We start from the raw sequence: 15,664 nt of genomic DNA on the forward strand, positions 1-15,664 counted from the left end.
AATTGTCTATGAATTCCCTTCAAGATTGACTGTCAACCTGCTTTATGTTTGATGTCATCTTGAATTGATCTTCTCACAAGCCCTTTGACCTTCATCCGCCACAGTTTTACCCAGTCACCGCATATCTCAATGTGAGGAAGTGAGATCATCCACTCCGGAATGGCAAGATGAATCAGTGTTCTTTTTTAAAGAGTGAGGAGCTCTGTGCTGAGGCAGAAGAGAGAGATTAATGGGCTCCTGTGCAGGTACAGCAAATAGTTGAAAAAGCAATGGGTGGATGCTGTAAGCACGGTTAATATGTCCTCATTGTGTGTCTGATATAGTCCACCGGGCACACATGACAGTGACTAGGATGTGCAGGTTATTTGGGGTAGAGGACGCGTGAGGTACGTGGGAAGCCCCGCAAATCATGTCCATGTGTTTTGGGCATACCTGAAGCTTAGTGGGTTTTGGCAGGGTTTTGCTAAGGCAATGTCCACGGTGTTAAAAACACAGGTGGTGCTGAGTCCGGAGGTAGCGATCTATGGAGTGCCAGAAGAGCCGGGAGTTCAGAGGTCAAAAGAGGTTGACGTCTTGGCCTTTGCCTGCCTGGTAGCCCGGAGACGGGTCTTATTAATGTGGAGGGGCTCGAAGCCCCCGAATGTAGAGACCTGGGTTAGTGACATGGCTGGGTTTCTCAGTCTCGAGAAAATAAAGTTCACCTTAAGAGGGTCAATGGCCGGGTTCACCCGGAGGTGGCAGCCATTCGTCAACTTTCTCGGAGAAAATTAAAATGTCAGCAGATGCAGAATTCCAGGGGAGTGGGGGGGGGGGGATGAGGGCGATGGGATGAGGGGGGAATTGAGGGAGGTGGGATGAGGGGGGGTAATGAGGGGAGTGGGATGAGGGGGGGAATTGGGGGGGGGAGTGGGATGAGGGGGGGAATTGAGGGGGGTGGGATGAGGGGGGAATTGGGGGGGTGGGGGATGAGGGGAGTGGGATAAGGGGGGGAATTGGGGGGAAGAGGAGGGGGGAATTGGGGGAGGGAGGGATGAGGGCGGGAATTGAGGGGGGTGTGATGAGGGGGGAATTGGGGGGTGGGGGATGAGGGGGGTGGGATGAGGGGGTGGGATGAGGGGGGAATTGGGGGGTGGGGATGAGGAGGGGGAGATGAGGGGGGGAATTGGGGGGTGGGGATGGGGTGGTGGGGCGATGGGAGAATGAGGGGGGAGTGAGGGGGGTGAGGTGAGGAGGGATGGTGGATGAGGGGGTGGGATGAGGGGGGGATGAGGGGGGAGATGAGGGCCCGCTTGTTGTTGGGGTGGGTGAAGATTGAGATGGGGGGGGGGGAGAAATGTTTATTATACCATTTTGATGTCATTGTCTATGTTATTTTCTAAACATTTTCAAATACCTTAATAAAGATATTTGTTTTAAAAAGAAAAAGCAAATAGATCATATAATTTACAGTGCATAAAGAGGCCATTCAGCCCATTGAGTCTGCATCAGCCCTTGGAAAGAGCACCCTACGTAGGTCCACACCTCCACCCTATCCCTGTAACCTAGTAACCCCACGGGTAACACGGCCAATCCACCGAACCGCACATCTTTGGACTGTGGGGGGAAACCGGAGCACCCAGAGGAAACCCCGCACACACGGGGAGGATGTGCAGACTCCACACAGACAGTGACCCAAGCCGGGAATCGAAACCTGGGACCCTGGTGCTGTGAAGCAACTGTGACGCAACTGTGCTAACCACTGTGCTACCGTGCCGCCCTTGTTTGGGAATGTAAAGTGATGGAGATTTTTGCTACAGTTGTGTAAATCTCTGCCTGACATCTGAAGAGCTGCATTCAGTTCTGATCATTTAACTTTGGAGGAGATGTAGCAGATTCTCCAGAATGACACCAGAGCTAAACAGGTTAAATGATGAGGACAATTTGCATAGTAGCAATCCCTTGTGTATTAAAGATAAAGGAATGATTAATGTATATAGTTAGGTAGATAGACAGAGGCTATTTCCTCTTGGACAGGGTCTATTCTCTGAAGGTTGCATATTGACCATTTCTTCACAAAGGAACAGACCACTTTATGGGGCCACCGCTCCAAAATGCTGATATCAAACAAATATTTCAGAATGGAGACTGTGGACACGATACAATGGCCTCGTCGCGCCTGACTTGGTGATGTAATGGGGCCATTTAATCTTGCTCCGGAACGCCTTGTGAGATTTAACAAAATCTTTCGAGACGTTGCAATCTGGGTTTGGTCCAGATTAACACACTTAATGAGCAATTGGGCTGATTTGAATCTGTCGATGCTGCATTCTCCCATGGCCCGGGACCTAACGGCCATGCCTGGGACACCTCGCCATGGCCCTGTTTAGTATTGGTCCATACAAACATGGCACCTGGGGGGGGGGGGAATCTCCCAGCCCATTGGAGGCCCCCAGTTGGTCGGCCTCTCGGTACCTTGACGCTGCTGCTGGCACTTGGGCACACTTGGCACCGCCACCTGGGCACCCTGGCACTGCCAGGAGGCCAGTGGCACAGCCAGGATGGCAGGGGCACTGCCAGGAGGCCAGTGGCACAGCCAAGATGGCAGGGGCACTGCCAGGAGGTCAGTGGCACAGCCAGGATGGCAGGGGCACTGCCAGGGTGGCACTGCCTATGTGTCCGGGTGCCAGGTTGCCCATGCCTGGGATCGGGCCTAGGAGAGCCCTCCCCTGAAGAGGTGGGGTGAGGGGGGGAGGGGGGGGGGTGCTTGGGGAGCCCCTAAGAGGTAGGTTGGGGCAATGGGGATCTGAAGGCCACGGTGGGCGAGCTGAGCTAGTCAGTGCAGGAAATTAAGGTAAGTACGGCCTCGGCTGGGCGTCCCTCACCGAGGCCAAAAAATCAGCAGAGTCCCGTTAGATAGCGAGATCGTGCTCGGTGCTGCAGATGGCAAGAAACACCCAGCCGTACGTGCCCAAAACGGGACTCTGTCTTTTTCATGTTAAATCGCGCCCTATAGGTTATTTTTTGGTTTGGGGATGAAGGTGTATGGAACCCAAGTGGACACACGGCACTAAAAATCGGAACAGCCATGATAATAATAATACTACACTTTATTGTCACAAGTAGGCTTACATTAACACTGCAATAAAGTTACTGTGAAAAGCTCCTAGTCGCCACACTCCGGCACCTGTTCGGGTACACAGAGGGAAAACTCAGAATGTCCAATTCACCTCACAAGCACGTCTTTCGGGACTTGTGAGAGGAAACCGGAGCACCCGGAGGAAACCCACGCAGACACGGAGTGAACGTGCACACTCACGTGCACACTCCGCACAGACAGTGACCCCAAGCCAGGGAACGAATTTGGGTCCCTGGCGCTTTGAAGGAACAGGGCTAACCACTGTGCTACTGTGCCGCCAATTGAATGGCTGAACAGGCTTGATGGGCTGAATGGCCTCCTCCTCCTGTTCCTACATTGCAATCATCCAAATCTGCCTGCTTTCCAAAGCTCTGATTGGCTCCGGATATTGCACTCCACCCCCTCCCCTTTATTAATTGGTGGCCGGATTGATGGCTGATTCCTGATTGGCTATCGGGGATTGGCAATCATCATTGGTGATGTCATTCCCTAGTTGCATGCAGGATGTCCCAGTTGTATAAATACAAGAACTCATGGTAGGAAGGCTCAGTTTGAGAACTTTCTAAATAACATTGAGCAGTAATAGCGAGGATGGCTTCCCAAGTGCGTCAGAACTACCACAAGGACTGTGAGGATGCTGTTAACAAGCAGATCAACCTGGAGCTCTATTCCTCCTATGTTTACCTTTCCATGGTGAGCTTTGTTTGTCATCCTCCTTTGAATTTGAGCTTGTGATATCATATTCTGAGCAAATTTCTTTTCTTGGGTAATGAATTGGTTTTAGTATCTCAAATTCTCTCTGGACTTCATCCAGTGAATGTTAACTTACAGTAGAACTCATTACACTGACTGTTCCCTCTAATGGAGTTACTCTAGGTATTCATATCTGAAATTAGGGTTTTGTAAGCTTGTAACTAAAGATTTTAGAAACCTAATCAATATTTTGTAATTGGAAATAAAAACAATTAAGTAACCAATTAGTTAGACATTGGTTCTGGTAGTTTTTATCTAATTGAATGAAGGACTTAAATCCTGACTAAATTGTCCTCCAATTGAGGCTGGAGAACAGGTATGTGTCAAATGGGTGAAGTCAACTATTTTGTTGTTGGCTTAAATGCAGTTTAATAGCTGTAATTGTTTCTTTGAAGAAATATTACTGAACATTTGTGTCTTCTAATACAGCCAAGTACCCTTGCTAACTCTTCCACAGGGTTTCAATATAATTAAATAATCATTAGGACAAAATAGTATGCTAGAAAACCTTACCCCCATAAAGGAGGTTGTGGAGAGTGTCCAGATAAGATTTACAAGAGGTTCCAGGGATGAGCAATTGGGGACTGCTTGCCTTGGGAGAGATGTTAAGAAATTGTGCAGCTGGTCAGGAATAAATGGGGAGGAACTGTTCCCTTCCTAAAGGATCAAGAACGAGGGCACAAGTGAACGGCAAAACTATCCCTAAAGAGTGGTTTGAGTCCAAGTGTGCTGTGTGAAGTGAGGTGTTTGAAAGGGCATCAGATGAATATATGTGCAGGGAGGGTGGAATGGCATTGCATCATTTAATATTTGTTTTGATAGAACCAGTGTGACATGATGGGCTGAATGGTCTTTTAAACAAGGTATTGAGAGAATATGCTCTCCCATAATTCTGGATTTTCTATGGCTGGGTAAGATCTGCCTGAACTGACTCTTATCCTTTTTTCATCTCCCTGCAGTTCTCTTACTTTGACCGGGATGATGTTGCCCTGCGTCACTTTGCTGAGTTCTTCAAGGAGCAGTCGCATGAGGAACGGGAACACGCTGAGAAACTGATGGAATTCCAGAATAAACGTGGAGGCCGCATCATCCTGGAGGATGTCAAGGTTGGATTGGTCTTTTTACAAACCGACTTGCTTGACCTGACCTAATAAGGTTTCCCTGCTGTCTAGAGAATAGGGGATTAATGGATGCTACAGAGGTGGGGGGAAGTTAGTGCTTGGAAGTAGAAGCATCTTGTGAAATCAACATAACTGGCAAACTAAATATTCTAAGAATGTGGATGCTTGCAATGCTAAACTGGGCTCTGTAAATGTGCTCTGAAGAGATACAAGGTGAAATGGAAAATGATGGACTCGTACAAAAATTGGAGGAATTGCCATTAGAAACCATCTTGTAAATTGTGGGGAGGGAGAGCTTTTTGATGACATTAGCAAGATTTTTATTTGGAACATTCCACAAGCTTGAACTGGGGGAAACTAATTACCAATTTAATCCAACTGTTTGCTGGTGGGATTTCCTTCCTCATCTCCAGAAACCAGAGCAGGATGAGTGGAGCAATGGTCTGGAGGCAATGCAGAGGGCTCTGCAGATGGAGAAGAATGTGAACCAGAGTCTGCTGGATCTGCACAAACTCTCCTCTGGGAACACTGACCCTCATGTGAGTGAATTGTTTTCATTTACACTTTTGGTTAACTTGAATGGTGAATGTTCCTGTCCCACAATCTCTAGACATCTAACTTGCACTTATTGGGATGGTTCATGGGCTTTTTCAGGGGTCTGCTAATGGGGAAAGGACACGTTGCCCCAGTAATTCTGGAATAGAAGCACGTCAATCACTGACCCCTTCATCTGAGGAAATCTAGTTAATAATTGATGCATCCTACTGGATGCTAATTACCTTCGCCTCTTTCTTTCAGCTTTGTGACTTCCTGGAGACTCACTACTTGGATGAACAAGTGAAGATGATCAAGAAGCTCGGAGATCACATCACCAACCTGAAGAGACTGGGAGCCCCTGAGAATGGCACGGGAGAGTACCTGTTTGACAAGCTCACCCTGGACTGACTGGGATTTGGGAAGCCCTGTGGCTAATTTGGTTTTTCTCTTGCTAAATATGGAAATAAAAATATTTATCAATTTAGCTGTTGTTCTTCAATGGTCAGATACTGAGCAGTAATGACTTTTCCACTTCTATATTTCTTGGCTTGTGTTTACTTCAATTTGCAAGCTTTGTGGGGCTTTTGTATTTACTCCATGGTAACATTTCTCAGAAGGAGTGAATTTGTGTACTCAGTGCACAGGGAGTAAAAGTGGTTTGTTTGTGTCCAACCACAAACTTCTACATCTGTAATAAGACACTTTATTCAACAATTTTAAATGTCTGGCTGCTGAAAGCCAACAATTGTTGCCCTTCCTGTAACATAGTACAACATGAGAACCTGTCTCATGCCAATTGCGTTGAGGCATCTTGATCAATTACCAACATCAGGCCAATAAATTTGTCACAATTGATTTGCACCAGCAATTACGCAGGCTTAACCTGAACCTTACTCTTCAATGCCATCATTGTAAAACTCCTTTTGCTACCGATGATCCCATACCCTGAGGTTGGTCTGCAGGTCAGTCTTGTGCTAGTCTAGCCAACACCGTTCAGTTTGGAACACCAACCCCAGCCTCACCTTCCACACCCTGCCAAATTGTCTATGAACTCCCCTCAAGATTGGCTGTCAATCTGCTTTATGTTTGATGCCATCTTGAATTGATCTTCCTAAAAGCCCTTTGACCTTCATCTGCCCGAGTTTGACTCAGTCACCACATATCCCAATGTGAGATCATCCACTCCGGAATGGCAAGATGAATCAGTGGTCTTTTTTAAATAGTGAGGAGCTCTGGGCTGAGGCAGAAGAGAGATTAATGGGCCCATGCATAGGAAACCGAAAGCTCCTGCGCAGGTACAACAAATAGTTGAAAAAGCAATGGTCTATGGGCAGATGCCCTAAGCAGGGTTAATACCTCATCGTGTGCCAGGCTCAGCCTGGTACAATTTAAGGTAGTCCACCGGGCGTACATGACAGTGGCTAGGATGAGCAGGTTTTTCGGGGTAGAGGGAAGCCCAGCAAATCATGTCCACGTGTTTTGGCCATACCTGAAGCTCAGTGGGTTTTGCTAAGGCAATGTCCACGGTGCTAAAAACATGGGTGGGGCCGAGTCCAGAGGCCGCGATCTTTGGAGTGTCAGAAGAGCCGGGAGTTCAGAGGTCAAAAGAGGCTGAAGTCTCGGCCTTTGCCTCCCTGGTAGCCCGGAGATGGATCTTATTAATGTGGAGGGACTTGGGTTAGTGACATGGCTGGGTTTCGCAGCTCTCAAGAAAATAAAGTTCACCTTAAGAGGGTCAATGGTCGGGTTCACCCGGAGGTGGCAGCCGTTCGTCAACTTTCTCGGAGAAAATTAAAATGTCAGCAGATGCAGAATTCCAGGGGGGTGAGGAGGGGGGGAATTGGGGGCGGGAGGGATGAGGGGGGGAATTGGGGGTGTGGGGGATGAGGAGGGGGGTGGGATGAGGGGGGATATTGGGGGATGGGGGATGGGAGGCATGAGGGGGGGCGATGGGGGGATGAGGGGTGGGATATGGGCGGATGGGGGGGAGATGAGGGCCCGCTTGTTGTTGGGGTGGGTGAAGATTGAGATTGGGGGGGGGGGGGAGAAATGTTTATTATACCATTTTGATGCCATTGTCTATGTTATTTTTCAAAAAAATTTCAAATACCTTAATAAAGATTTTTTTTTAACATGAAAAAGCAAATGGAATGATGGATCATATAATTTACAGTGCATAAAGACGCCATTCAGCCCATTGAGTCTGCTTCAGCCCTTGGAAAGAGCACCCTACGTAGGTCCACATCCACCCTATCCCTGTAACCTAGTAACGCCACCCAACGTTTTTGTTGGACACTAAGGGGCAATTTAGCACGGCCAATCCACCGAACCCGCACATCTTTGGACTGTGGGAGGAAACCGGAGCATCCGGAGGAAACCCACGCAGACACGGGGAGAACGAGCAGACTCCACACAGACAGTGACCCAAGCCGGGAATCAAAACCTGGGACCCTGGTGCTGTGAAGCAACTGTGACGCAACTGTTCTAACCACTGTGCTACCGTGCCGCCCTTGTTTGGGATGTAAAGTGATGGAGATTTTTGCTACAGTTGTGTAAATCTCTGCCTGACATCTGAAGAGCTGCATTCAGTTCTGATAATTTAACTTTGGAGGAGATGTAGCAGATTCTCCGGAAGGACACAGGAGCTAAACAGGTTAAATGATGAGGACAATTTGCATAGTAGCAATCCCTTGTGTATTAAAGATAAAGGGATGATTAATGTATATAGTTAGGTAGATAGACAGAGGCTATTTCCTCTTGGACAGGGTCTATTCTCTGAAGGTTGCACCTTGACCATTTCTTCACAAAGGAACAGACCACTTTATGGGGCCACCGCTCCAAAATGCTGATATCAAACAAATATTTCAGAATGGAGACTGTGGACACGATACAATGGCCTCGTCGCGCCTGACTTGGTGATGCAATGGGGCCATTTAATCTTGCTCCGGAACGCCTCGTGAGATTTAACAAAATCTTTCGAGGCGTTGCAATCTGGGTTTGGTCCTGGGACACCTCGCCATGGCCCTGTTTAGTATTGGTCCATACAAACATGGCACCTGGGGGGGGGGGGGGGGGGGGTCTCCCAGCCCATTGGAGGCCCCCAGATGGTCGGCCTCTCGGTACCTTGACGCTCCTGCTGGCACTTGGGCCACACTTGGCAACGCCACCTGGGCACCCTGGCACTGCCAGGAGGCCAGTGGCATGGCCAGGATGGCAGGTGCACTGCCAGGAGGCCAGTGGCACAGCCAGGATGGCAGGGGCATTGCCAGGGTGGCACTGCCTATGTGTCCGGGTGCCAGGTTGCCCATGCCTGGGATCGGGCCCAGGAGAGCCCTCCCCTGAAGAGGTGGGGTGAGAGGGGAGGGGGGGGGGGGGGAAAGGGGTGCTTGGGGAGCCCCTAAGAGGTAGGTTGGGGCAATGGGGGTCTGAAGGCCACGGTGGGCGAGCTGAGCTAGTCAGTGCAGGAAATTAAGGTAAGTGTGGCCTCGGCTGGACGTCCCTCACCGAGGCCAAAAAATCAGCAGAGTCCCGTTAGATAGCGGGGTCGTGCTCGGTGCTTCAGATGCCAAGAAACACCCCGCCGTACGTGCCCAAAACGGGACTCTGTCTTTTTCATGTTAAATCGCACCCTATAGGTTATTGTTAGGTTAGGGGATGAAGGTATATGGAACCCAAGTGGACACACGGCACCTAAAATCGGAACAGCCATGATAATAATAATACTACACTTTATTGTCACAAGTAGGCTTACATTAACACTGCAATAAAGTTACTGTGAAAAGCTCCTAGTCGCCACACTCCGGCGCCTGTTCGGGTACACAGAGGGAGAATTCAGAATGTCCAATTCACCTAACAAACACGTCTTTCGGGACTTGTGAGAGGAAACCGGAGCACCCGGAGGAAACCCACGCAGACACGGAGAGAACGTGCACACTCACGTGCACACTCCGCACAGACAGTGACCCCAAGCCAGGGATCGAATTTGGGTCCCTGGCGCTTTGAAGGAACAGGGCTAACCACTGCGCTACTGTGCCGCCAATTGAATGGTTGAACAGGCTTGATGGGCTGAATGGCCTCCTCCTCCTGTTCCTACATTGCAATCATCCAAATCTGCCTGCTTTCCAAAGGTCTGATTGGCTCCGGATATTGCACTCCACCCCCTCCCCTTTATTAATTGGTAACCGGATTGATGGCTGATTCCTGATTGGCTATCGGGGATTGGCAATCATCATTGGTGATGTCATTCCCTATTTGCATGCAGGATGTCCCAGTTGTACAAATACAAGAACTCATGGTAGGAAGGCTCAGTTTGAGAACTTTCTAAGTAACATTGAGCAGTAATAGTGAAGATGGCATCCCAAGTGCGTCAGAACTACCACAAGGACTGTGAGGATGCTGTTAACAAGCAGATCAACCTGGAGCTCTATTCCTCCTATGTTTACCTTTCCATGGTGAGCTTTGTTTGTGATCCTCCTTTGAATTTGAGCTTGTGATATCATATTCTGAGCAAATTTCTTTTCTTGGGTAATGAATTGGTTTTAGTATCTCAAATTCTCTCTAGACTTCATCCAGTGAATGTTAACTTACAGTAGAACTCATTACACTGACTGTTCCCTCTAACGGAGTTACTCTAGGCATTCATATCTGAAATTAGGGTTTGTAAGCTTGTAACTAAAGATTATAGAAACCTAATCAATATTTTGAAATTGGAAATAAAAACAATTAAGTAACCAATTAGTTAGACATTGGTTCTGGTAGTTTTTATCTAATTGAATGAAGGACTTAAATCCTGACTAAATTGTCCTCCAATTAAAGCTGGACAACAGGTATGTGTCAAATGGGTGAAGTCAACTATTTTGTTGTTGGTTTAAATGCAGTTTGATAGCTGTAATTGTTTCTTTGAAGAAATATTACTGAAGATTTGTGTCTTCTAATACAGCCAAGTACCCTTGCTAACTCTTCCACAGGGTTTCAATATAACTAAATAATCATTAGGACAAAATAGTATGCTAGAACCTTACCCCCATAAAGGAGGTTGTGGAGAGCGTCCAGATAAGATTTACAAGAGGTTCCAGGGATGAGCAATTGGGGACTGCTTGCCTTGGGAGAGATGTTACGAAATTGTGCAGCTGGTCAGGAATAAATGGGGAGGAACTGTTCCCATTCCTAAAGGATCAAGAACGAGGGCACTAGTGAACTGCAAAACTATCCCTAGAGTGGTTTGAGTCCAAGTGTGCTGTGTGAAATGAGGTGTTTGAGAGGGCATCAGATGAATATATGTGCAGGGAGCGTGGAATGGCATTGCATCATTTAATATTTGTTTTGATAGAACCAGTGTGACATGATGGGCTGAATGGTCTTTTAAACAAGGTATTGAGAGAATATGCTCTCCCATAATTCTGGATTTTCTATGGCTGGGTAAGATCTGCCTGAACTGACTCTTATCCTTTTTTTCATCTCCCTGCAGTTCTCTTACTTTGACCGGGATGATGTTGCCCTGCGTCACTTTGCTGAGTTCTTCAAGGAGCAGTCACATGAGGAACGGGAACACGCTGAGAAACTGATGGAATTCCAGAATAAACGTGGAGGCCGCATCATCCTGGAGGATGTCAAGGTTGGATTGGTCTTTTTACAAACCGACTTGCTTGACCTGACCTAATAAGGTTTCCCTGCTGTCTAGAGAATAGGGGATTAATGGATGCTATAGAGGTGGGGGAAGTTAGTGCTTGGAAGTAGAAGCATCTTGTGAAATCAACATAACTGGCAAACTAAATATTCTAAGAATGTGGATGCTTGCAATGCTAAACTGGGTCTGTAAATGTGCTCTGAAGAGATACAAGGTGAAATGGAAAATGATGGACCCGTACAAAAATTGGACGAACTGCCATTAGAAACCATCTTGTAAATTGTTGGGAGGGAGAGCTTTTTGATGACATTAGCAAGATTTTTATTTGGAACATTCCACAAGCTTCAACTGGGGGAAACTAATTACCAATTTAATCCAACTGTTTGCTGGTGGGATTTCCTTCCTTTCCTCATCTCCAGAAACCAGAGCAGGATGAGTGGAGCAATGGTCTGGAGGCAATGCAGAGAGCTCTGCAGATGGAGAAGAATGTGAACCAGAGTCTGCTGGATCTGCACAAACTCTCCTCTGGGAACACCGACCCTCATGTGAGTGAATTGTTTTCATTTACACTTTTGGGTAACTTGAATGGTGAATGTTCCTGTCCCACAATCTCTAGACATCTAACTTACACTTATTGGGGTGGATCATGGGCTTTTTCAGGGGACTGCTAAAGAGAAAGGACATGTGTTTCTGTTGCCCCAGTAATTCTGGAATAGAAGCACTTCAATCACTGACCCCTTCATCTGAGGAAATCTAGTTCATAATTGATACATCCTGCTGGATGCTAATTACTTCCTCTTTCTTTCAGCTTTGTGACTTCCTGGAGACTCACTACTTGGATGAACAAGTGAAGATGATCAAGAAGCTCGGAGATCACATCACCAACCTGAAGAGACTGGGAGCCCCTGAGAATGGCACGGGAGAGTACCTGTTTGACAAGCTCACCCTGGACTGACTGGGATTTGGGAAGCCCTGTGGCTAATTTGGTTTTTCTCTTGCTAAATATGGAAATAAAAATATTTATCAATTTAGCTGTTGTTCGTCATTGGTAAGATACTGAGCAGTAATGACTTTTCCACTTTGTGGGGCTTTTGTATTTACTCCATGGCAACATTTCTCAGAAGGAGTGAATTTGTGTACTCAGTGCACAGGGAGTAAAAGTGGTTTGTTTGTGTCCAACCACAAACTTCTACATCTGTAATAAGACACTTTATTCAACAATTTTAAATGTCTGGCTGCTGTAAGCCAACAATTGTTGCCCTTCCTGTAACATAGTACAACATGAGAACCTGTCTCGTGCCAATTGCGTTGAGGCATCTTGATCAATTATCAACATCAGGCCAATAAATTTGTCACAATTGATTTGCACCAGCAATTAAGCAGGCTTAACCTGAACCTTACTCTTCAATGCCATCATTGTAAAACTCCTTTCGCTACCGATGATCCCATTCCCTGAGGTTGGTCTGCAGGTCAGTCTCGTGCTAGTCTAGCCAACACCGTTCAGTTTGGAACACCAACCCCAGCCTCACCTTCCACACCCTGCCAAATTGTCTATGAATTCCCCTCAAGGTTGACTGTCAATCTGCTTTATGTTTGATGCCATCTTGAATTGATCTTCCTAAAAGCCCTTTTGACCTTCATCTGCCAGAGTTTGACCCAGTCACCACAGATCCCAATGTGAGGCAGTGAGATCATCCACTGCGGAATGGCAAGATGAATTCGTGTTTTTTTTTTAAATAGTGAGGAGCTCTGGGCTGAGGCAGAAGAGAGATTAATGGGCCCATGCACAGGAAACCGAAAGCTCCGGCGCAGGTACAACAAATAGTTGAGAAAGCAATGGTCTATGGGCAGATGCCCTAAGCAGGGTTAATACGTCCTCATCGTGTGCCAGGCTCAGCCTGACACAATTTAAGGCAGTCCACCGGGTGTACATGACAGTGACTAGGATGAGCAGGTTTTTCAGGGTAGGGGTCAGGTGCGCGGGAAGCCCAGCAAATCATGTCCACGGTGCTAGAAACACAGGTGGTAGCGACCTTTGGAGTGTCAGAAGAGCCGGGAGTTCAGAGGTCAAAAGATGCTGACGTCTCGGCCTTTGCCTGCCTGGTAGCCCGGAGATGGGTCTTATTAATGTGGAGGGACTCAAAGCCCCCTAGTGTAGAGACCTGGGTTAGTGACATGGCTGCGTTTCTCAGTCTCAAGAAAATAAAGTTCACCTTCAGAGGGTCAATGGTCGGGTTCACCCGGAGATGGCAGCCGTTTGTCGACTTTCTCGGAGAAAATTAAAATGTCAGCAGATGCAGAACTCCAGGGGGGGTGAGGGGGGGTAATTGGAGGAGGGAGGGATGAGGGGGGAGGGATGAGGGGGGCGGGATTTGGGGGGAGTGGGGGAGATGAGGGGGGGATGGGGGGATGAGGTGGGATGAAGGGGGAAGATGGGGGATGAGGGAGGGTTGAGGGGGGAATTGGGGGGGTGGGGAATGGGGTGGTGGGGACATGGGAGAATGAGGGGGGTGGGGTGAGGGGGGATGGGGAAGGATGATGGGGGGAGATGAGGGCCCGCTTGTTGTTGGGGTGGGTGAAGATTGAGATATTGAGATGGGGGGGGGGGGGGGGAGAAATGATTATTATACCATTTTGATGTCATTGTCTATGTTATTTTTCTAAAAAATTTCAAATACCTTAATAAAGTTATTTGTTTTAAAAAGAAAAAGCAAATGGAATGATAGATCATATGATTTACAGTGCATAAAGAGGCCATTCAGCCCATTGAGCCTGCATCAGCCCTTGGAAAGGGGCACCCTACGTAGGTCCACACCTCCACCCCATCCCTGTAACCTAGTAACCCCACGGGTAACACGGCCAATCCACCGAACCGCACATCTTTGGACTGTGGGGGAAACCGGAGCACCCGGAGGAAACCCACGCACACACGGGGAGAACGTGCAGACTCCGCACAGACAGTGACCCAAGCCGGGAATCGAACCTGGGACCCTGGTGCTGTGAAGCAACTGTGACGCAACTGTGCTAACCACTGTGCTACCGTGCCGCCCTTGTTTGGGAGGGTAAAGTGATGGAGATTTTTGCTACAGTTGTGTAAATCTCTGCCTGACATCTGAAGAGCTGCATTCAGTTCTGATCATTTAACTTTGGAGGAGATGTAGCAGATTCTCCAGAATGACACAGGAGCTAAACAGGTTAAATGATGAGGACAATTTGCATAGTTGCAATCCCTTGTGTATTAAAGATAAAGGGATGATTAATGTATATAGTTAGGTAGATAGACAGAGGCTATTTCCTCTTGGGCAGGGTCTATTCTCTGAAGGTTGCACCTTGACCATTTCTTCAGAAAGGAACAGACCACTTTATGGGGCCACTGCTCCAAAATGCTGACATCAAAGAAATATTTCAGAATGGAGACTGTGGACACGATACAATGGCCTCGTCGCGCCTGACTTGGTGATGTAATGGGGACATTTAATCTTGCTCCGGACCGCCTCGTGAGATTTAACAAAATCTTTCGAGACGTTGCAATCTGGGTTTGGTCCCGATTAACACACTTAATGAGCAATTGGGTTTATTTGAATCTGTCGATGCTGCATTCTCCCATGGCCCGGGACCTAACGGCCATGCCTGGGACACCTCGTCATGGCCCTGTTTAGTATTGGTCCATACAAACATGGCACCTGGGGGGGGGGGGGGGGGGGGGGGGGGAGTCTCCCAGCCCATTGGAGGCCCCCAGATGGTCGGCCTCTCGGTACCTTGACGCTCCTGCTGGCACTTGGGCCACACTTGGCAATGCCAGGAGGCCAGTGGCACAGCCAGGATGGTAGGGGCATTGCCAGGGTGGCACTGCCTATGTGTCCGGGTGCCAGGCTGCCCATGCCTGGGATCGGGCCCAGGAGAGCCCTCCCCTGAAGAAGTGGGGTGAGGGTGGGATGGGGGGGGGGGTGCTTGGGGAGCCCCTAAGAGGTAGGTTGGGGCAATGTGGATCTGAAGGCCATGGTGGGCGAGCTGAGCTAGTCAGTGCAGGAAATTAAGGTAAGTGCGGCCTCGGCTGGGCGTCCCTCACCGAGGCCAGAAAAGCAGCAGAGTCCCGTTAGATAGCGGGGTCGTGCTTGGTGCTGCAGATGCCCAAAACGGGACTCTGTTTTTTTCGTGTTAAAATCGCGCCCTATAGATTATTGTTAGGTAAGGGAATGAAGGCATATGGAACCCAAGTCGACACGCGGCACTAAAAATCGGAACAACCATGATAATAATAATAATACACTTTATTGTCACAAGTAGGCTTACATTAACACTACAATGAAGTTACTGTGAAAAGCCCCTAGTCGCCACACTCCGGCACCTGTTCGGGTACACAGAGGGAAAACTCAGAATGTCCAATTCACCTCACAAGCACGTCTTTCGGGACTTGTGAGAGGAAACCGGAGCACCCAAAGGAAACCCATGCAGACACGGAGAGAACGTGCACACACACGTGCACACTCCACACAGACAGTGACCCAAGCC

At 48.2% G+C, this 15,664-nt stretch overlaps 2 protein-coding genes across 2 annotated transcripts; both read left to right on the forward strand.

Annotated features, from left to right (window-relative positions):
- Positions 1-3,643: 3,643 nt before the first annotated feature.
- LOC119956488 (ferritin heavy chain, oocyte isoform-like) lies at positions 3,644-6,010 on the forward strand. The gene is made up of 4 exons (XM_038783760.1): positions 3,644-3,808; positions 4,828-4,974; positions 5,403-5,528; positions 5,788-6,010. The coding sequence occupies exons 1-4, from the start codon at positions 3,707-3,709 to the stop codon at positions 5,932-5,934; spliced, it is 522 nt and encodes a 173-aa protein (XP_038639688.1). The 5' UTR covers positions 3,644-3,706; the 3' UTR covers positions 5,935-6,010.
- Positions 6,011-9,832: 3,822 nt separating this feature from the next.
- LOC119956486 (ferritin heavy chain, oocyte isoform-like) lies at positions 9,833-12,183 on the forward strand. The gene is made up of 4 exons (XM_038783758.1): positions 9,833-9,977; positions 10,994-11,140; positions 11,572-11,697; positions 11,961-12,183. Exons 1-4 carry the CDS (start codon positions 9,876-9,878, stop codon positions 12,105-12,107), a joined length of 522 nt encoding a protein of 173 aa, XP_038639686.1. The 5' UTR covers positions 9,833-9,875; the 3' UTR covers positions 12,108-12,183.
- Positions 12,184-15,664: the final 3,481 nt, after the last annotated feature.

This window comes from Scyliorhinus canicula, chromosome 23, assembly GCF_902713615.1.
Source record: "Scyliorhinus canicula chromosome 23, sScyCan1.1, whole genome shotgun sequence".
NCBI classification, from domain to species: Eukaryota; Metazoa; Chordata; class Chondrichthyes; order Carcharhiniformes; family Scyliorhinidae; genus Scyliorhinus; species Scyliorhinus canicula.